General features: G+C 42.8%; 1 protein-coding gene across 5 annotated transcripts in view; it reads right to left on the reverse strand.

Annotated features, from left to right (window-relative positions):
* Positions 1-846: 846 nt before the first annotated feature.
* Positions 847-22,026, reverse strand: part of ACTN1 (actinin alpha 1) — an 87,034-nt gene continuing 65,854 nt past the window's right edge. For 2 of the 5 annotated variants that reach the window (XM_053944803.1, XM_053944802.1), the window contains exons 9-21: positions 18,417-18,509; positions 17,059-17,289; positions 16,361-16,508; positions 15,608-15,758; positions 13,110-13,218; positions 12,485-12,625; positions 10,368-10,550; positions 9,507-9,641; positions 8,501-8,680; positions 7,423-7,569; positions 5,176-5,241; positions 3,547-3,705; positions 847-1,735 (exon numbers count right to left, since the gene is read on the reverse strand). In XM_053944803.1, coding sequence (XP_053800778.1) covers positions 1,577-1,735; positions 3,547-3,705; positions 5,176-5,241; positions 7,423-7,569; positions 8,501-8,680; positions 9,507-9,641; positions 10,368-10,550; positions 12,485-12,625; positions 13,110-13,218; positions 15,608-15,758; positions 16,361-16,508; positions 17,059-17,289; positions 18,417-18,509 — 1,902 coding nt within the window. In that variant the 3' untranslated portion in view covers positions 847-1,576. Of the gene's footprint in view, positions 1,736-3,546; positions 3,706-5,175; positions 5,242-5,798; positions 5,880-7,422; positions 7,570-8,500; positions 8,681-9,506; positions 9,642-10,367; positions 10,551-12,484; positions 12,626-13,109; positions 13,219-15,607; positions 15,759-16,360; positions 16,509-17,058; positions 17,290-18,416; positions 18,510-22,026 lie in introns of all 5 variants that reach the window. The other 3 variants (XM_053944801.1, XM_053944800.1, XM_053944804.1) reach the window with 2 other exon arrangements.

A 22,026-nucleotide genomic window follows, 5' to 3' on the forward strand; every position in this document is an offset into this window, starting at 1 on the left:
GTACATTACATTCCTCAGGTAGGTATGCTGAAACCAACCATGCACAATACCTTCCTCAGGACTCAGCTCTGCCCTGGGGAACAGGGCACAATGTTACCAAGGAGTTCTTGGTGAATCTGCCCACGAATCCACCATTCCTGCAGTTGTTACTTCAAAATAAAATCTGCCTTTGGGACTAGAGACAGAGGTATGTGCTTATGCCTATAAAACACTTACTTGAAACATGTAATTAAGCAGTAATGTTATTTTAATGTTATTGCTCCTAACCATGTGTTTCCTAAGAAAGCTGTGGGAGGGCAGGAAATGCACCTGTAATATGAGCTGGCTGGCAGGGATTAGCTGCTTCCCATTGCCGATTTCTGGACACATGCGTGCGTGTGTTACTTTATGATTCAATAAAAGTCCCACAGGAGTTGTCCTGAAGGTTGCTTTCTTTTGGATGTCCAATAGAAAGATGACCCCTGGAGGAATCTACGATGTCAGAAGATGTGCTATCAAAATCAGTCAGATGTTCAATATTGAGCATGGAACAGCAGATTAATTTTTCATGGATGGTTTAAGATATGGTGGTTGTTTGTACAGCTCTAGTAACTAATTCTGTGCTGGTTTTTAAGAAATAACAACAGTGTTGCTTCCAAAGATAGGGGTGTATTGGGGATTTAAAGTGGTCATTAAGCTGTGAAAATTTCAAAATTATTCAGCAAGAATGAAAAGGCTAAGGGGCTGAGAATACAACTTTAAATCTAGTGTAACTTCAATTAAAACCATTAATTTTGGATTTCTCCTTATCATGTGTAACTAAATAGGATTAAACTATTTTACTATACAAATGAATAAAGTCTAGAGTTGTTATCACAAGAAGTTTTTAATATGATTTGTGACAAGCAATATCAAAGTTATCAACTCTCAAGCTTCATGTTCTGAAACCAGACAACTCTCAGCAACAAAAAAAGTTGTGCACTGATAAACATAGGAGGCGTATTGTATTTTTTAATTAAATATGAAAACATGAGCTGTGTACATTATTTTTTCCCTAGAAAACACAGCAATTTCAAAAGTTTATCATAAAATATTTTCATGAAATGAGTGAACCAGCAAACACATGCACTTGTGTGCCTTCCCCCCTCCCAAGAAAAGTGATGAGAGAGACATACGCAAATGTAATAGTTAACAGAACAAGTGGAATTTTGTCATAGTTTGGTTCTTTTTGGAAAGGATGGAATGTAACATTGTGCTTGACTTCCTATGTCACAACAAAAAATATTTGGTGCAATATTTTAACATTTTCTTTTTAAGTTTCAATCTGGTGGAGAAAAATACCTTTTTCTATAATAAAATATGTCTGTTCTTTTTAAAACGTAACTTTTTTGCACAAAATAATTTTGTAAACTGTTATTTCAAGGGCAAGGTAGGCGGTCCCGTGTCAATGTCCTCCCCCCCACTTAAAAATGTGATCTGATCTGAAGCAAAACGGGAAAACACAAAAAAGAGCGGAGCAGAGGCTGCTTTGCAAAGAGAAAATAGGGTGTGTTGGACGGGGGAGAGGGGAGGGAGCGTGTGGTGCGACAGAAAAAAGTTAAAGGTCACTTTCGCCGTAGAGCGCTGTGGAGAAGGACATGTAGTCCAGGGCACCGGGTACAGCATCACGGCCATTGTAGGGTGCCATCCTAGCAATGCAATATTCAGCCTGGTCAGGAGGCAGCTCCCGCCGCAATTCATCCACAGTGATGTAGTTCTGCAATGGGGACAAATGAGAAGGCAATCGTTACTTTCTGGAAACTGACTTTCCTCCTCTGAGGGACAACCATCCCCTGTAGCACCAGGGCAGCAGGCAACACTTGGGGCTAGGGTCCCAACAACTAGACCTGTGCTGCACACCCACACAGGGAGCTCTCTGCATTTACACCCTGGGAGGACTAGCACTCCTGTTTGGACAAGCAAATGGTTTTTACAATGAAGATTGGTTTTGCATGAGAGATGCTGGTGCAGCTGAAAAAAGACCTGGAGTTAAGTCAAGCAAGTTGTTAGTGCTATGACTGTGCCTTCCTGTTGACAAAGGAGGTCCTGCTGAAAGTAAATGGGAAGAAGCAGAAATTTAATTTGGATGCTGTCGCTCACCAGCAGGAGGTAACAGCTGCTTGTGCTCCTTGGGAGTTGCCATTCCCTCTCTTCAGAGAAAAGGAAGAGGCCAATCCCCACTAGTTCTTGCTAGTGCACCAATGCAAGCAGCAGACAAGCAAACACTTTGTATTGCTTTCACAGTTCCAGCAACAGTCTTTTCACTGCGGACATTTTTTAATAAGCAAGCAAAACTTATGTAAATTTGGCTTCTGGAGAGTGACTGCACTGAGCTGAGCTAGCTCGGCCTCTCTCCAGGCAGTAGGTAACAGTAGTTGCCTGTTTGCTAATCATAATCACTATGTTGTCTTTACCTAACTGACTCACGGCCATTTGCAGTCTGTCTGAGCAATAGCTCAGGTTTCACACTATCCCTCTCTCTCCTGTGACGTCTTATAATTTCTTTCTCCCTTTCACTTTAATGACTGGGGTATGAGGGACTTTTCTTCAAAATGAAATATTAATTCCTGTTACAGTCACCAGAGAAGTTAAACACTGACAAGTATATGTAACACACTGCACAGAGTAAACAACTTAATAAGTAATACTGCATCTCAAAGTACCTATTTATTCAGTGGTTAGCTTATCTGAGTAACATGGAATTTTCTGGCCTCAAAAGACAATAGAACTGGCTTTGCTCAGGTATATGTCTCAAGGACAGGGATCATGGGTTTCTAGATTACAATTACAAAAAGATTTTTAGTGAAAAATGGAAACCAGTACTGGATTTAAGGGTAACTCATTACAATCTGAGAAATGGTATCCAACTTCTCATGTGAAATAACTAAAATCATTAGCAAATAAAGAGATATGATAATATTACATGTGCATATTATTTGTTCAGTTACATAAAAGATTAGTGGGCATTGTTATATAAGAAAAATAAGATTACATTTTTTATCAGCTGCTTCCCGGATGATGTAAATTCCAAAAATTAATACTTTTCATATCACCCTGAGTTCTCCTACATTCAACCAATTTCTGTGGTTAAAATATGTCCCCCCTGCAGATACAGCATATCCTCAATGAAAATCTATTGATTGTGTAACAACTGATAGTGACATGTAAATCTGAGAAAGATAATCTCAAGTTTACAGCTGTCAGTAGTGAACAGTTTTCAAGACTAATTAAAAACCATCTGTTGAACTTGTTAATTTTAAAATAATATTGCGACCAAACTCTTAATTAAATTTTGAAGCAAGAGTGGGCTGCAAAGTTCTGACTGACAGCTGAGCAAGACTTTTGAGTGCCTTAGCAGGCTGCTCATTAACCCACACTTTAACCTTGCACTCCTTCAGCACTACAGAATGCTCCTGTAAAAACAACCTCCCATGGAAGAATGCTTCCCTTGACACTTTCTCTCCGAGACAAGAGAAAAAAGAAAGCAAAAGTTAAGCAGATACAGGAAACCAAGGTGTGGAGCCTGACCTTATCTCCAGCCAGGATCTTGAAGGAAGCCATAACCTGGTCAGCAGTATCTGTATCTGCCGTCTCTCGGGACATGAAGTCGATGAAGGCCTGGAAGGTCACTACACCCAAACGGTTCGGGTCAACGATGCTCATGATGCGGGCAAACTCTGCCTCTCCCTGGAGAGCAAGAGAGTCATGTCAGCCTGGGGACTTAGGCAGCAGTGCTACCAAAGTGAGGAGAAACCATTCAGCAACTCATCTCACAGGCTAGAAAACAAAGCCAAATAGAAAACACCTCTGGGTTTTTTTTTTTTAATCAGGATGTTCTTTTTTAGTTTGCTGTTGTGTACAAATGCTTCCTACTCATTTGTCCACTGGAATAGAACATTGCCAGCTATGCCTGAGGATAACATCCAGCTCTAGGACAATGTTCCTATTGGGGAACAATACCAACTGACTTCAGAAGAAGACCCAAATTTCTCTGTATATGTGCTAGATGTCTGTAGCAATATTTGAAGATCAACACTCCTCAAATCCTTTTACTTTAATTTACTTAAAAGAAAACTTCTACAGTTTTCTTCAGCTGACAGAAGAGATGTCTCTGGGACATTTTATAGTATTGTACTCATCTTTAATAGGCAAGCTTTGCAAAGAAGGACTTGCATATCTGGAGTGGACATGGGAAATAGTCTCTACAGGGAAGATCCTACAAAGAAGTTTTGCTACAGAAACCAAAACCTTGTAATGTAGTTTTCTTCATTTCTTTCTGCATTTAAAGCAAAGGTTCTCATCTCTGGGATTCCCTCCTCCCCAGGTAAGGTGGAGGGAAGAGCAGAGCAGAGTCTTTTCCTGGGAACAGGCTCTCCTAACACATTCAGAACAGTATACATTCAAGAGTAATTAAGAAGCCTTATCAAATGTTGTAGTCTTGGCATGCTACACCAAAGAATCTGTATAAAGAATCTATATATAGTGGGCTGATGAGTAAGATGATTAAACACTATTTTGCCTGATATCAGGAGCAAAGACACCAAAAGTGCAGATGAGTATGCTTGCATTGTGCTCTTCTCCTGCCCTTTGATGAGCAGCAGTCTTTGGTGAAGCTCTTCCTAATAGCTGTCATGCCTCTCAAGGTACGACGTTACTGTTTGAATATTCAGGTATTCTGGTGAGGAAAAGCTACAGGAGAATGACTGGAACTTGAACTTACATGTACAGGAGAGGAGATGTGAAATGAATGGTAGGAATGAGAGGAGCAGCATTCTGAGTGTATTCAGAAGTGAGGTCACGTATACATCTGAATGATTTCAACTGATATTCAGGGCTGGGGGAGGTTGTGTGTGCTATGCAGAGAGCAGGCATCAATATGAGGAAGCTTACTATTTCTTCCAGTAGTAGCTACACAGTTTGATAAATATAATTTTTATTTCAAACATACATGAATTAGACAATTATTTCAATTTTTGTACCTTTGGCTAGACCTGTGAGACAAGAGTTTTACGTGTACAACTAAGACTAGATTTAACATTGCTGGTAATTCTGGAAAATAAGGCTATATTTACCTTGATTCACTACACATTCTCCCTGTATTTTTGAAGGTGCCTACAGAATCACTTTGAAAAGGAGTGACATAGGGCTCTACATTACCATATTGTAACCCATGGAGATAAGGCAGGCTCGGAAATCTTCACAATCCATCATACCAGTCTTCTTCTACAGAGAATGATGCAAAGATGGAAAAGGCCAAAAGAGAAAAGGGAGACCAGTCCAGGGAGAAATGAACCCACAGGAGATGTTATAAAGAATGAGTTTCCGGGGGGAGAATATAGAAGGAGGATTTACAGGGCAATGAAGAGTAACAGAGGAAAGGTAGTTTGTGAAACCATGAAGAAGCAAAGGTGGTTTTGGACATGGAATAGTTTATACACAAGAAACATATTGGTGATGGAAGAAGAGCAAGAAGATATTAAGCAAGACAGATTGAGGAATGGGCAATGAAAGGAGTTAGTTTTAAGCGACACAGAAGGAAAAAGAACATTTTGAAGATATAAAAGGAATTCTCCCAAGACAAAAAATTAAGGAATTAAAAAGGAATAGATACCAAAGTGCATTTTGAGAGGAAGTAGTATAGAAAAGTGATGTATATACAGTCAAACACAAGAACAACAAGAACAACAAGATGGATTAAGACAAACAAGAAAAGAAAGGAAAAAACCTGTTATTTTTTCACAGTTTAATATCTGGCTGTGTTCACCACTAGCTTTCAGTACCTGTGCATCGTTTCCAATATCGTAACCCAAGCTGATGAGACAGGCTTTGAATTCCTCAGGGCCAAGTGTGCCGGAGTGGTCCTGGTTATGCGGTGTGCCAGGCAGCAGGACATGCAGTGCCAGTGCGGTGACGGTGTGGGGACAAGGAAGGGAGACACAGGGGAGATCAAAGGGAGGTGAAAGGACAACAAACAGGTGCACCATGCAGTGGGTGAGGAGAGAGAAACAGGAAGAATAACATGCAGATAGAAAGACAGGGAAGAAAAATAAAAAGTGCACAACATTAGATATCACAATGACATTTCAGGATGTGCTAAAAATGCTCTTGGAACAGTTCCTTCTCAGAGAGCTCATCCCATGTTTAGAGCATTTGAATGACAAAAACAGCTGATGCTCAGAAGCCTCAAGATCTCAGTCTCCCAAGTGAATTACTTGCATCACTGCTTGTTATCCAGTGTCAGAAGCCCTGTGTTTCACTAGTAACCCAGAGTGCAGGTAAGCAGGCAGAGGCAGTGGGAAGCATTGTCTTAATCTTATAGGCAAAAGTTCCACTAAAGGAGTAGGTGAGGGCAGGTATGTTTGGCAAAACACCCAAGGAAGTTTAGCTATCAGGGCATCTGAGGAACAGACAAAGAAAACCAGCTGAAGCTCAGGGGAGCAGCGTTATGGCTGTATTTATGAGACCTGCACAGGGCGTGGAGCTTTGACTGGCAAAGCTATTTCAAAGTGCTCAGCTCTGCCAGCAGCACATATGTACAGTGCAGCACCACACAGCTTGGCAGCTGCTCCTCCCTTTGCTCATTGCTCGCTCCCCAGTGTGTGGACATACCCCTCAAATAATACGCAAGCTACTACAGGAACTAAGAATCCCCATCCATCCTGCAGAATTTTAGCTCAGAACAGCCCCAAAGCATTTAAGAGCCCCTGCCTGCTGCCACCACCTCTGGCCAGATCAAGGAAGCTACAGACAGGATGATGGGGCCAATTTCAAGTGACTTTCTTCAAGAAAACCCAGTTTTTGAAGTCAATGTTAAGCCTTCATAATCAAATAGTTGAAGGCGGGAAAATCCTGTTCTGTCTGCATTAACATTTAGACTATTGTGAAGAAGGGGCAAATGATATGAAGGTCAAAATATAAAATCTACAGGGCTTCATGAGTCCCTCTCCTAAGAAAAGAACCCATGGCTTATTTTTCTTAGCTAGAGAAAGGCTGAAATAGCCAGTCTTCAGCAATTTAAAAGCATTGCCAATCTCTGAGGGCAAGCCATCCTTAGATATAGCAGAGATGGTGTAGAAGAGTGGAGAACAGATGGTCCCAAGAATTTCATAAACCAAATAATTTGCTTTCTGGAGAGGAATGGATAAAAGTCTAATTGCCTAAAAAAGCCTTCAAACCTCTCCATACTCTTGCTTTACTGGGAAATGTTGCAGTTTCCTATGAAGACATACCTCTCCCAGGCTAACAATCACTTGGCAGTCTTCACAGAAATGAGTGATCCACAGGAGTCGCATTTTTAAGAATGAAACATCTTCTGTGATCCCATTTTATCACAGTGACTGCTTGTTTTTTATTGCACTGTGCAGTCCACATGGAAGCTTGTAGTTGCAGTCAGCACTGACTTACCCTGTCAAAGTGGTTGAAAGAAGCCCGGAATTCATTCATCTGTTCCTGGCTGATTCCTTTGGCATCACGGGTCAGGATCTGGTTTTCCACTTCGTTGATGGTTCTAGCAATTGTTGTTAGTAACTGCTCCCAGCCCACGCGGATATGCTAGTAAAAGAGGTCAGGACAATATCGAAATTAAGAAGTCGCTCTTCTGCTTCTGAGGCCAGTGGATCAGCTGGATCAGTGCTACTTATTGCAAATTAAATGATCCAATGTGGAAGGCAGTCCCTGGTGTCCATTTTCTCAGAAAAGTTTCCTTCTAATCTGCAGGTGTTTTAAATCTGAATTTTGACTGAAAAAACCCCATACTGAAGAGGCCAATTTTTGATCTTTCTTTCTCTGTCTTAAGAAAAACTTGGTCCTATTGCAAAATTCCTTTGCCTGATCAAAGCAACATATTGGAGGCCTTTAACACAAATGAGAGGCAAGCCCAGTGCTTCTAGGGCTTAGTTAAGCAGAAGACTCTTCTTAACCAAGAAACTGAATAAAACACAATGCTTGAAAGACACTGGTGCTCCTCTGCTTCTGCTGTTGTTTAACAGAAATGGCCAGAAACCAAAAAAAAACAAGTTTCAAAGCCTACCTGTGTTCAGCTGGACTAATGCTGAACTCAGATTGCTCCCAAGAAACCTCACATTATCAACAGGAAGCCAGTCTCTGACTTTAAAAAAAACTTCTGTTGAACTTTTTTTTTTTTCTGCCAGGTAGTGGCAGCTCAAAATCATCAGCACTTCCCTTTCTAATCCCGGCTAACACAATCAGGTGGCAGGAGAAACGAGACTCGTCATTTTTTCAAGCAACACTGTGGGATCTCATTCAGGTTGTTTCTGTTCTCTATATTTGGAAGTACACTGGAATGGTTGGCATGAAGTATAGTAAGGCAAAAATGAAATTCTGTGACGTGTCACTGCACGCTTGGCCATATTATCAAGCTCTCCATTTTTCTGAGAACTACAACACGTTGCCAGAGCTATATGTGGCTGATGCTAACTGGCCACAGCAGATGAGGCTGTTTAGTTGCTGCCAAAACATTTACCTCCATGGTGTAGTTGGTGTGCTTGTTGTCAAAGATAAGGGCTTCCTGGATCAGCTGGTGGTCTCCTTCCAGCTGGTCAATCTTTGGTTTGTAATTCACAATGCTTTTCTCATACTGCCGCAAGTGGTTGAGCTGGTCCTCCAGGGTCCCGTGCATCTCTATTGAAATGCGGCCAATCTCCTGCATTAGCAAAGCCATAGGAGTTAAGACTCCACGGAAAGGACAAGCCCTAACATGCCTGACATTTATTGCAGCAATTTCCCTCTCAAAAAGCACGATGATTAAAAAAAAAAAAATCTCATGGGGCAGTTACTTCACAGGAACTGAGACAATGTCAGCAAAAAATTTAGCACAGCACTGAACACTTTTCAAGAGAGGTGAATCACATAAGATGTGTCTAATACAAGGATACAAAAGAAAAGGAAACTGCAGTCCATAAGCCAGTAATCTACCAAGCCAGATCTTTCTCTGGTGTATTGTCTTTCACTAAGTTACTTCTTCATAGAGACATTTCTTTAACTGCTCTCTTCTTTTCAGCTCCTGCCATAGTAATAGCTTCATATTTTTATATTTTATCAACTCCAATGACTTTAACTCAAATATTACCTAAAGAGTGATCTCCCTTAAAAATGTCTCCTCTGCAGATGTTTGGCATATTAATTGGATTTATTTAGTTACATGCATCAAGACCATTGCTGTGCAAGCAATTACACAAACTGTCTCTGATCTAGGATTTTGAATTTGTTGCATATAAACACAAATCTTAAAATACCAGTGTTCCCCATCTTAAGTAATGCTTTTTTTCTGGTACTAGAGTTAGAGGAAGAAAAGTACAAGCACCTCAGTAACCAATACCAATCTTTGGATTCTTGATATTTTCTATGATGTTTCTCTTGCTGCAACTTGAAGAAAAAATGGCTGTGACAGTGGGCAAGAGAGATCTCGAATAAGAGTATCAGTGAAGACCACAGGGGAAAACAGTGTTTCAAAATTTGCAAAGCACTACCTCCATCTTGGTCTGGATCCAGGGTCCAATGACATTGGCCTGTGCACCAAACTGTTTACGAAGTCGTTCATTTTGCTGCTGGCGAGCGTGTTCTTCCATCAGGGCTTGATCCCTTCTGGGAACCAGCTGCCGCACCTACAACAAAGAGTAAGTGTGCAGTTTAGACACACAAAGGCACATGTACAGGAAATGCAGAAGTTGCCACAAGGGAGGGAGGAGTGGGTGTTTGCAGTGAATACGAGCTGTTATATGGTTTTAGTCACAGTGGGCAAGCTCACAGAAGGTGAATCTTATCTGCTGTAGGATACACACAAACTCATGTCAGGCCATGGAAGACCAGAACCAGCTTCCATTCGTTGTTTGGGTTTTTGGTAGCTCATGATAACTGAGTTGCAGGATTCTGTTCCGATCTCACATGGGTGATTTTGTTTGGTAGTAAGAACCATAAGCACAACGGGTACAGACAGTAGCTGCTCTTTTAGGATTACAGCAGGGAAAGGCTACTTGGTGCAGAGATAGAACATCGGAAGGGCTGAATGGTGACAAAGGAAACTGATTCACATGCTGTACTTACCTGCAGCAACTGAAGACTAAAAACCTCAAAGCTTTCAAATCTAGCAACTTTCATTTAAAATTAGCATGTAAAAGGGGGTCTGATGTGCCTTAGGCAATTATATCAAAGATCGCTTCCACTCTCCAAGTACAGGACAACTGAGCCAAAACCAAATGACAAAACCCCACTAAACTCAGCAGTAAGCATGAGAGGGTAACTGCAGAGTAAATTATCCGTTTCCTGGGCCCGCAGTGGTTGAGCAGTGACATTGTCCCCCACTATCCTGCAAGGCTGGAGAAAGAACTCACATGTTCCCATTTGCCATTGATCTCATGTGGGGTGATTGTAGTGTAAGGATTCGTTCCTGCCATGTTGACATGGTATGTCTGGACAATCTTTGAGACTTCATTGTGGATTCCCAAGATGGCTTGTCGCTCCTTATCCGCATCTGGCAACGTGGCTTTGAACTGCTCGTGAGCTGTGGATAATCCCTGCAGAAGGAAGGCAGCAGCAAAGGGAGGGTAAGAACATTATTTATGAAATAGCCTCTTCAGCACATGTATTCCTGAAGTGACTGTAAAAGCTAACATTCCCAGGACACAATGCAGGCTACCTTAATACACTTTTCAGGTTCTCTCAGTATCACTAAATGGGATGTTTTAAGTAGATAAATGATGTGAAGTCTTGTTTTCCCTCTCTGTCCCATGTTGACCAGTGACAGAGATCACATACCAAAAAAAAGGAATAATAATGGCTCATAATTTAGGGAGAACTATTTCTCCAACATTGCTCAGTGACTGCTTGTTAGCCTCTTTGGGGACAAAGATCTGACTACTAGAATTACTATTAAAGTCTCACTAGTTTAAATGCGCTATATGCTCTTCTCCCACTAGGTATGCACTATTTCTACACCCAAAGTAACTCCAGGTGAGTACTGAGGGTCAGATTCAATTTGATCAGAGTCAGTTAGAACCAGGTGAAGGTCTTCCAGCCAACTGCAAACTTGCACAGGCATCAATGCTCCTGCTGCTGGAAAACAGCTCCTTCTCCCTGACCACAACAGGCCCTTCCTGCTCCCTGTCTCGCTGTGATGCCCTGGCCTTGCTCCAAGGACTGATGGTTGGGGCGTGCTTGCTGGTACTTTGTAGCCAGCTGACAAGCCAGCTGGTCCTGGCTCATCTCCCACTGCTTCTATAGGCCTTTAAGATACTTCATCCAAGAAACCTAGAAGATCAACTCTAGGGAAAGAGGCAGGAAAATGCATGGGAAACAGAGGTGTGTGCAGGGATAAACAAGGGAACAGTGTGGACAGAAGAAGGAATGAAAGTAAACCACGTGATTGACTGCTCTCTCTCACAACACGCACTGTTAACTATTTTCTGTAAAATCCTTCCTTACACGGTGACTCATTGCTTTGCAGCTGCTGTAGTGGTCACAGAGATGTAATAATACAAGTCTGGGGGCTGGGAAAGACATTGCAAACAGTCACAAGGAGACAAGGGAAATGGTTAAGTGCTGTTTAGATTATTTTGCATTAAGAAAGACTTAATGAACTCCTTTGTTCAGGAGGGAAGGATGGAAGAAACAAGTAGCAGCTCAGTAACTGTCAGTACTGCATGGAAGTCCTGGCTGTTGTGTTCGCTGTAGGTCTCCCATTTGCTGCCTCACTGATGGTGACACTCCTGTCAGCCATTCTGGCAAAGACCTGACTTGGATTCTTTTCACAAGCCCATTGAGCAGGTGAAATACAAGTCCCCACTGCAATCCAGGAAGGAGTAATTCCTGCTGTCTAAGGTCTGCAAATGACCTTATATACCTCAAGTTGCTTTCCTAACACCCTTTCAGAAGGGGAAAAACTGAGATACTGTGTTTGTCGCCTTAGAGAACGCAAGACAACTTTGATTTCAAATGGTAATTCAGCACCGAAGTGGACAATTCTGTTTTTTTCTTGTGCTTAGCATCAAAAACCAACTAGTAGCTCAACTGTCCTCGTGGCACATCCTATCACATAGGACCAAATGACCTGGACACGACATTCCATGTGAGAACTGACCTGCAGACCCTGTAAGCAGCACTAAACTTTGCTCATGTGGGTTAAGAAAAATTCCACAAGACCCTAAAAGGTTCTCTCAGTTTTCAGGTTTCCATTAATATGGCTCTGGAGTTACTCTGAAAAATCTGTTTCAGTTTTTGTGTTCAGCTAGGATGATGTATGTATGTATGCTTTATACCTATTCAGATCCAGGTTTTTGGAGAAAATAAGGAAAAACATACTCATTTTTGTTTCTCTTGATAAGGCTCACTCAATAGAGCAGAAGCACCAAAATATAACCTATAAATTCATACCACTCTGCATTCATACAACTCAGGAGACCCCAAACCTCTCACTGTCCCCACCTAACTGGTGCAAATGACTGCTCTGTACCTGGATCTCCTCAATGGTATGAACGATGAATGTGTCCTGCAGATCTTCCATGGCCCCTTCCATCCAGTTATTGAAAGGGGCAGCTCGTTTGGCATACTCCAGGTACAACTGGTCAATTGTTTCCAGTAGTTTCTCTGTCCTCTGTGCATGCACAAAAAGAAATAAAAGAAAGAAAATCAGGAGAGATGGCTGGAGAAGAATAACCACATAGATACATGGGTTGTCTGAGCTGCTCCTTCCTTTCAGACCTCCTTGATGCTCCCAGGATGGCACATCAGTAAAAATCTCTCTGCTGTTAAGAGATTACACACTGGACAGATTTTTTCCCTCTAAGGGAAATAAAATAAATCCAAGGTCCTTTGAAATAAAACAAAACAAAGCAAAATTTCAGGCAGAATGAGATTACAAAACACACTAAAAAGTAAAAATAAATCAATAGCCTGAGCAAACAAATGGCACCATAAGTGAGCTGAAGAAAAGCAGCCTAAGTATACTGAAATGTAGCCCATGTTTACAATTTCGGATGTTCTAGGAGTTCATAAATGAGCTGATATTGCTTGTGCCCGCTGCAGCTTGGCCCCCACAAACACACTACCCAGAAGGTCCAGCTCGTGATGTGTCTCACCTCCAAGGCTTCTCTGCGTTTCTGGGTTAGGGCACCCAGATTATCCCACTGATCACAGATCTTCTGGCACCTGGCATTGACACTGGGAGAGTCGTAATAGTCCAGCTCACTATAAAGGGTGGGAAAAAAAATGACAAGAAGTCAAATAATGTCCCTGTACAGATATAAGAGAAACCTATTAGAAATTTTTATCAGTCTTGAAGACAGATTCAGACAAAGAGATCATGGTCACTGCAAATAAAGCAGGTCAGGATGACTTGTTTAACAAGTTTAGGAGACACTATATGTTATGCTGAACCAAGCAGCACAGAACAGGACTACCCAAGGCCTCAACAAATACTGGGGCTGGCCACCTGATGGGAATAACTTGCCAAAGGGGGAAGGGAGTATAGACTTTTGCTCAAACTGGAAATAAGCAGATTATGATGAGACCAATCTGCTCCCGTATTCTGCTTAAGAACATTATGCAGTCTAACAAACTGTGTCTTATACATCAGAATGGAAACAGAAGATTTTATTAGGAACACTAAGAAACTGATTAAGATTGTCCTAAGAATTGCATAGTACAGGTGGCAAGGAATAGCTATATTACATAACCCAGTAAATTTATTTAGGACAATCCCAGAATAACTGTGTAGGTTTCTCTCCTAAATGCCTGACAAGAAGTGCTTTGCTGACATGTCTATAAGGCTGACACTCAAGGAACACAGGCTGGTAAAAGTATGACTGGGGAAAGGAGAACAAAGAGGCACTCTAAAGCTTGCAGCCTTGCATGCTTCATGCTCATGTGGGCAAAGAGGGAAAAATCTGCAGAGGGAGACCAGCCAATCTGGGAAGTGTCAGCCTTGAAAGAAAACCTCAGAATAAATCACTGAGTGACCCTGAGCCATCTGACGAGCAATTCTTTAAATAGTAATGCAGGTTACACTCTTGCCCCCCTCAGCCTTGTTCCTTCATGCTATTGTTTTGCCTTCCTGGGGTGTGTGGCAACAGCTGTTGGTGGAGTCCTCCAGTAAACTAGCCAGGTAACTGATGGGGGCTAAAAATAACTTCTTTGCTAGGTTTTTAATCCAGATCAGTTGCTTGATCTACTTTGCTGCAGAGCCAGCACTGCAGATGAAAGAACTCCTCCTGAAAGCCTAACCTGTAACACACCTGTGCTGGACCATTGCAGCTAAGGAGGGGAATGTGCCATGTCCACAAACATTCCTGCCATGGGTAGCTACAATGGCTTCCTCCCACCCTCTGCATCTCTTGGTAAGTGTGTCTCTTGGGGAGAGAAGACCTCTGCCATGGTTTTTCAGGGCATGGTCTCTTTGCTGAATTGGAAGATGGCTTTTATAATAATAGCAGAGCCAGCTGTTCTCACACTTTAGAAAAAATAACCTCTCCCACAGCTTAGGCCTCAGTCTTCCCTGTTGCTGTTAGAGCTGCAGCTGCTTTGGCTGACATGTAGTGTGTGCTTTGGAAGTGGCAAGTCAGGTAATGCTTGCTGACTAGACAGACCCAGTTTTAATCTTACTGACATGGAGGATTGCCTTGAATCCTCCTCCTGTTCCAAGGTCAATCCTCCAGTGGAAAAGAGAGCAATTCTGTAAATCTCTGTTGTTAAAGAAGATAATGATCTTGATCCAATAATCCTAATTTTTTAGAGAAAAACAGCTCTTCAGCCCAAGAGGACTGATCTTGGCCCAGACATTAACTTCAGATAGGCCAGTGTGATATATAAATATTTTAAAAATAGGAAACAGAGTCAAACCCAAGTAGTTCAGACTGGTTTTTGCCAAGAAACATGCAGGGTTTCAAAACCTCTCTGTGATGCAGCTGCTAGCTCTTTGCCTGCCTGCTATCTCTAGCAATCCTGATGAGCCCCCCATTTCTCCTGGTAACTTCCTTCCACTCCAGGAAAAGGAGTGGAGGTGAAGGTTTCCAAGCTGGAGGGAAGCAAGGAAAGAGCTGATCTGCTGCGAGGATGTCCTGCAGCAAGTGCTGAACAGAGTGCACACAGGGCAGGTACTCCTGGGGGAAAGAACGCTGGGCTCAAGCAGCTTTCTCCTTGCTGGAATAAGGAGGACTTTTATTTGTTTTGGTTTGGTTTTTTTGTTAAAGAGAGCAAACCGAGACCCTCCTATCCTCTCCTCTTTCCTTCCGTTCCTGGAAAAGTATGACAGTATTACAGGTCTGAAATACAGCATGTGCCAACAGCAGGTCAGACTCTTCAGGAAAGGGTTCATGGCAGCATAATGAACTGGAAGAGGATGGAAACTTGGCTTAGGTGTATAATTCTGCCTCCTCCTCAACAGCACCCACGGCTCATGCATTTTCTGGCCTACTGTTCTGGTGTGTCCGGATACTGGATATCAGTATCCTAGATACTATTTGGAAACACTGGGAATTCCCAGCATTTTTGTATGGGGATGGATTTTTTGCTCTCCAGAGGGCAAAGCTGACTAAGCCTCCCTGGCCCCAAGGATGGGATGTGCGCTGGGGTGCCGTACTTGAGCTCTTGTGCAATAGCAGCAATCTGTTCCACGCGGTCCTGGTGTGCTGCCAGGTCACTCTCAAAGGCCTCGTGTTTCTTCAGCAGGGCCTTTATCTCCGAGAGGGTGGCAGTTTCGTAATCCTTCTGCTGCAGCATTGCTTCCTTTCCTGGGGAGGGAGCCAAAGGACAGAAGAATGAAGGACAGGACCCAGGGTGGCCAAAGCCAGCTCCCGGCGCCCAGGCACCCTCGAGGGCCCTCAAAAGAGCATCGGCCTCACTCCAGCTGCCCTGCCCGAGGCTCGTCCCTGTGCCTGCTGGCCTAGAGAAGCACAATGCTCACTTTAAAACCACGAAGTGTGAGTTTGCCATTAACAACACAGAAGGGCACATAATGTAGCTTAAGCCAGCACTGTCACAGTTTACGCTGGACTCGTCTCAGTATGTGCAAAATGGGTTATGTTGATCCTGTAAAAGCCCATGGTAGCATTTACTGTATAGCAACTTTTCCTCTGCTCTGTGGCTGCTCTCTTCTACCCAAAGTTCTCACTTTGCCACAGTTAGGAAATGCCAATGTTGACTGCATGATGTAGAAGAGAGATCAAGCTGGTTTCCATACACAGCTTTCTAAGAAAAATAAGAAATAAATCTAGCCTTCTCAAGAGCAAACTCTCATGGAAGGACCCATGCACAATCCATCTCCTCCTCCCTACATAACAGTCAGCACTGTGTCACTGTGTCAGGCAATAGGAAGCATGTAGGTTGGCATTACCATCTGTCCAGGACTCATGAATGGATGCCTTCTGCCGAAACTTCTCTGCCAGGTGATCGAGCCTCTCTAGCCTCCGGATCTCATTCAATAACCACTCCTCGTAGCCCTTCTCAGCCTGCTCTAGGCCACCCCAGGCATTGTTTATATCCTAGAGACAGAAACATGGGAAGGAAAGGCACGTTAGAAGTTGGAGGGAAGATGTTCAGCAGCATTAGTCTCAGTGAACTACATGGCTCCCACTGATTGGAGGGAGTGAGCATGTGCTTTTCATCTCACAGGGCTCTGCAGACAAGTCAGGGAGACAAAGTGTCAGACTTAAGGCAAGCAGGACTAGAAATACAGGATATAACCATCTGCAGAAAAGAGCCTCTCTAAACACTTCTGGAGTTTTAAAGTTCCCCATCATCAAACTTTAATGAAACTCAACCGTTTCTGAATCAGAAAGAACGAAAGCCACCGAGACATCTCCTCATAAAGACATGCAATTTGTGAAGAGTCTCAGAGTCTGATTTAGACACAGGGAAGCAACGATCACTTGATCCTCTCCTATCATGGCCTCCCTGATCTGTATTTTTCAGGGGTCCTCTCACAGAGTATGTCACTATGAAGGTGGGCAGTCCCTGCCCACCCATGGGCAGAAAGGACCTCTTGTTTTTTAGGCATGTGTGGGGTATATAGAAGCAGTCACCCCCACTCACCGAGACCATTTTCCCTTCGGAGGGCATGAAGGCAGGCCTATTGCTGAGCCGCAGCTTGGTCTGCAAGGTGTTGAAATTGATCTCAAGTTGGCACTTCTCCTGGACCTTGGGGGGCTTGTGCAGGCGGCGGTAGTCCCGGAAGTCCTCCAGCTTCTGCTGCATGGCTTGCATGGTGTTCTCTGGGGCCCGGTTCTCCAGCCAGGGGATGGTGCGACGAATCCACTCCAGCAGCTGGGAGGAGCAACGACAAGAAGCCTTGAACTGAAAATTGTGCTGAAACTGCAGGTGTTGCTCTGATTTCATAAGGGACCATTTACTTTTATGTTTGCTGTCAGAAAGATTCTGCTACCATCAGGGCTCATAAAGGAAAGTTAGCCAGCTTTTTTTGGAAGTACTTTTTTTTAATGAGCAGCACATTCCCTACCACAATAAGTAGGTATTGTTTGTTGAAGCAGTGCCAATCCAACATACTTAAGGCACAGCTTTTGCACAAGCAGGACCAAAACTATATCCTCAGATTATGTTAAAGCCTTAAGAATTTTGCTGGACTGTTGCATAACTAAAGGATGCTGTAAGTCATCTTCAGAAGAATCTGACAGGAGAAATCAAGTTCTTGCCTTCAGTTCAGCCTTACACTTTTCCCACTCTAGCTTCCTCAAAGTCACTGTTGCTCTTTGAATATACCTCTATAACAAACCTATCTGGAGAGCTGGCAAAATGCTAATGCAATAGGCAGTCTACAGGGTGAGTGGAGTAGTGCCCTATGCTTTTCAGATCAGGCTGAAACCAGGCTTATGGGTTATGTTTGCCCTTCTATTGTCCATCTTTTCCCTACTTATCTACCACAAACACACTCCAGACCACATTTGGTCTCTTGTAGGTTCCCTGTTGTCATTCTGACAGCCTTCTCAGTTAACAGATGCAGCCTCCACCTTGTATCTGACACAGATTCTTTCCATTAGCAGCAAATGTGTGTTTCTTTCCTCAAATATCTCTAACCTATATTCTCTGATCCAACTCCTGACTTCTACAGTATATTAACATACAAGCTATATGGAAGATGTAATGAACTTGTATAGTCCTGACGAATGCAAGTTAAACCAACTTGATTTTTCCTTCAATTTTAGCATTTCTGGGTTGGCTCTTAATAAACTGAGAAATTCAAAGCTTCTCTGTGGAAGCTTTCTGTTTTAAAGTATGTTGCTCTTGTCTTTAAGGTAACTTCAGTCTTTAATTTGAAGAGGGAAAACTAATTTTCCAGGGAAAACAGCAGTGGTTCAATAGCACTTTCCAAGATTACTTATCAGCATTAAATGCAATTCTTTTTTGCATACCACCACTCAGAAACCAACACCTACATCACTGGCCAGTTTTTCGTAGTCTTCCATGAGCTGTTCATTTTCTTGGTTGACTGCCAGCACCTTGCAGATCCGATTTGCTGCTGTCTCCGCCTGACAAAGAGAAGAAAAATGGAAGAAGGGAAATAAGTGGGAAAAAAGAACCCAAACCAAAACTTTCAGCTTAGCTTCCTGCTACATACCTGCAGGTAAAATCTCCTACCCTTAGCTCTAGCAACCTGTCTGCACTTTGAGACATCTGTCCTGACCTCTCTGCTTTCCATCTGGCCTTCTGTAATGATTTGGTTTTTCCCTTCTTCAGAGATTCTCAGCTGTACTGATTCTGCCCTATGTGTTGTGGGACAACCAATGTTTCTATGCTTTTTCTGGAGCTGCTTCTGTAAGAGGGCCTTGTTGTTTGATTCCTACCAGAGGGAGCCTGGCTACCTCTTCACAAAGACAGGGAATTTCTGCTGCCACCTCCACTCCCCACACCAGCATTCTGAGCTGGAACAGCAATAACAGAATGATGTCAAGCTGATGAGACTGTCTCCATACTTTTATCCCAGAAAAGAAATACCCAAACAGAGTTAAGCCACAGACTGGACTTATGGGAAAACTCCTAATTTTGTTTGGAAGATAAAACGGTAGATATTCCTTTTCATCTTAATTTCTGCCCAGCAGAACTGTATTCCAGTTTTTTTCTGGCACTGATTACAGGGCCACCTCCTTGGTGGAGCATACACCTACCATGTATTCAGAGTCTTATGATCCAGCTAAGGATTTCTTTTTCCCCCATTTTTCTAGGTGATCTTTCTGCTTACTCTTCCAAAACAAGTCTCACAAAAAAAAAAAAAAAATCCTACTGTTACTATTTAGGTTTGGAGTTTTTTTCTTTCTTTCTCTCCATTGTGAGACCAAAACCTGGTTCTCTGCAGGGAGCTCAATGTGTCAGAACATGAATTTGGAAAGTAAGGATCAGAAAAATCCCAGCTATGAACTCAGAAGCAGTGTTTGGCATGGGGGACATACAAGCAGGCCGATCCTTGCACAGAATGTATCTGTGGGTTATCAGCTCCCTCTATCATTACTATGGTGTGTGCCATACCACAAAGCCCGAGGACATGTCCCTGTGATGCATCAGGGAATTCCTCAGACCCCTCTTACCACAGTGCAGCTGTGACCCTGGCGCCTGGGAAAGGTGCTACAGGTACCCAGAGGCCCCCTCGGGAGAACTACTCCTTACAGAGGCTGAGTGCAAATAAGGAGGAGAGGCCAACACTAAAACAAATCAACTGTGAACGCTGTGTCCTGCCTCAAAACTACATTTAGAATTTATGCCAAATTAAGTTTTGCTGAGTTTATAGCTGGTAAGTTTCAACCTTTTCCTACTTTTAAAATACCTTTTATAATCTGTTTATTCAATCTTCAAGGACATTTGAGAAAAAAAACTTCTAATTTTTGCAGCTGATATGAAGCAGCCAGAATAGCAATAAAGTCATAGGCTGTACAGTGATGTATGGATTGCTAAGGTCCCAGGGGACAGAGCAATCTTATTCATTTGTAGAATGAAATGAAGCTGTTAAAACATCTATTCAGTCATCTGCCCCTTCACTAAAGTTGACCAGCTGTGAGATACATAGATTATCAGCTAATTTAAAACACATCAGAGAGACCTGTACAGGGAAAGGAGCAGTTTCATTTGAAAAGAAACCTGCAAAAAGTGCAAACAATGGTTACGTTTAAGAAAGCTTGTACTTTGACCTATTTTTAACTAAAGTTTGTACTCTAATGGAGTGTTTTTGGATATTAAGAGAAAACTATAGACATGGGACCAAATAGTATGTCAAAAAGACATTGCTAGAGTCCTACCATGATATGCCTAGTGTCTGCAGCGAACTGGCAGTACCTAATGTTTATCTCAATCACCCCAGGAGAGGTGTTCATTTAACTTTCTTATTTTTACACCCCATGAGCTCACTGCAGCAGCAGCCAGCTGTGCAGGCAGGATCCCCTTGCACTGAGGCATATTTACATGTATCTGATGATAGACTTTCTCCAGCTGCTCAAGTTTAAATATGTGTGTGTATATATGGGTGTTGAACAACTGTCCAAACAAAAAGACCCTAAGAATGTCAGCAGTTACGACATTATTTGTATTATCCTAATGGCAGGAGTGTAGAGGCTTTCTTTCCCTCACTAGTATTTGCCTCCCAATGGTTCTTGCCTTGGAAGTGCTACTGCTCTAGGCAATGGTGTGCAGCTGCTGCAGCCACAGGAAAGGCTCAGTGGCCACAATCACCATTAATGTCATGAGCAACACGTTACACTGTGCTCTGAGCAAGGTAGGACAAAAGGATGCCAGAGCTTTCAGGCAACCTTCACAAATACCCTCCACACTACTGCTCATTGCTGATCCATGGTGATGGCAACCTCAAAACTAAAGTGAAACACTTCTAGGTAAAAGAGGAGTGGCACACCAAGGTGTTTACATGAGGCCAAGGCAGCTCCCCCTACACCTTCATTAGTTCAGTGGAAAAAACTATTCTGGCTTCCCCACACTGCTAAAGGGAATGACGCATTTAGGATGTTCACGCTAACTCCAAAAAAGCCAAGATGCCCACAAGGCACAGGGCTTCACTGAGAAGATGCAGAATCCTGGGCTCTGGAAGCTGCACACCTGTATTCTCAGAGAACCTGTGTGAGCTCATCAGCTTCAGTGCAGCATCGTGCTGACACATTGTACTGCTTGCACTCAGAGTCTTGGGGAGGGCAAGCCCAGGACATTCTGCTTGATACCACACTGCTGTGTCTATGCACATGCTGTCTGGTGGAATCAAAATGAAAAACTGAATGGCACCAATTTATCTGCCTTTTGTCTTTTCTATACTTCTCAACCATAACTTGAAATGCTTAGGATAGGAGTAGAGTTTGCAGTCTCTCTAGTTCAAAGATCCAAGTCTTTCTGCTGAGGAGGACCATGAAGGAAGGCATTCCTACAGTGCACTATGCAGGGATGCCTGCCTGTTGCTGTCCTCTAGCCTCAGGGGAAGATGCCTGGCTGCTGCTGTCCTCTGGCCTCAGAGGATCACTCCAAAATACTATACATCAAACACAATCTCTTAATAAAACAGTAAAACATTAGTTAGAAATCGCCACAAGTTTACAAAATATTAAGCCAACCAGTAGTTGCATGCATTTAGTTTGAAAGTCAGAAGCAGTTAGAAAACAAGCAAACCAACCAAAGCAAGTATATCTACAAATATATATATTAAAAAAAATGGCATAGAGAAAAGCAGCCATCTACATACACATGTCAGCCTGGGGACCCTGTACCTTCAAAGGCTCAGGATAAGAGAATGAAAGAAGCAGAAAGCGGCTCATGGGACTCTCCCTTCAGGCCTGGTGGCAGTAATGAAAAATCTGGATGAAAAATTGAGCGATATCACAGTAAGTCACCTAACCCTGCATGAGGTGGCAACACAGTAACATCTGGGCAGGGGCTTGTACTCAGCAATCACTTTGCATTTGCCTGCAGTTTGAATCTGTGTCACTTAGCAGCTGGCTAATTTATGACTAGGGCAGCTCCAAAAAGGAGCTGTGCCCTTCCTGCCAGGGCACAGTTGAGTTG

This window comes from Vidua chalybeata, chromosome 6 (assembly GCF_026979565.1).
Source record: "Vidua chalybeata isolate OUT-0048 chromosome 6, bVidCha1 merged haplotype, whole genome shotgun sequence".
NCBI lineage: Eukaryota > Metazoa > Chordata > Aves > Passeriformes > Viduidae > Vidua > Vidua chalybeata.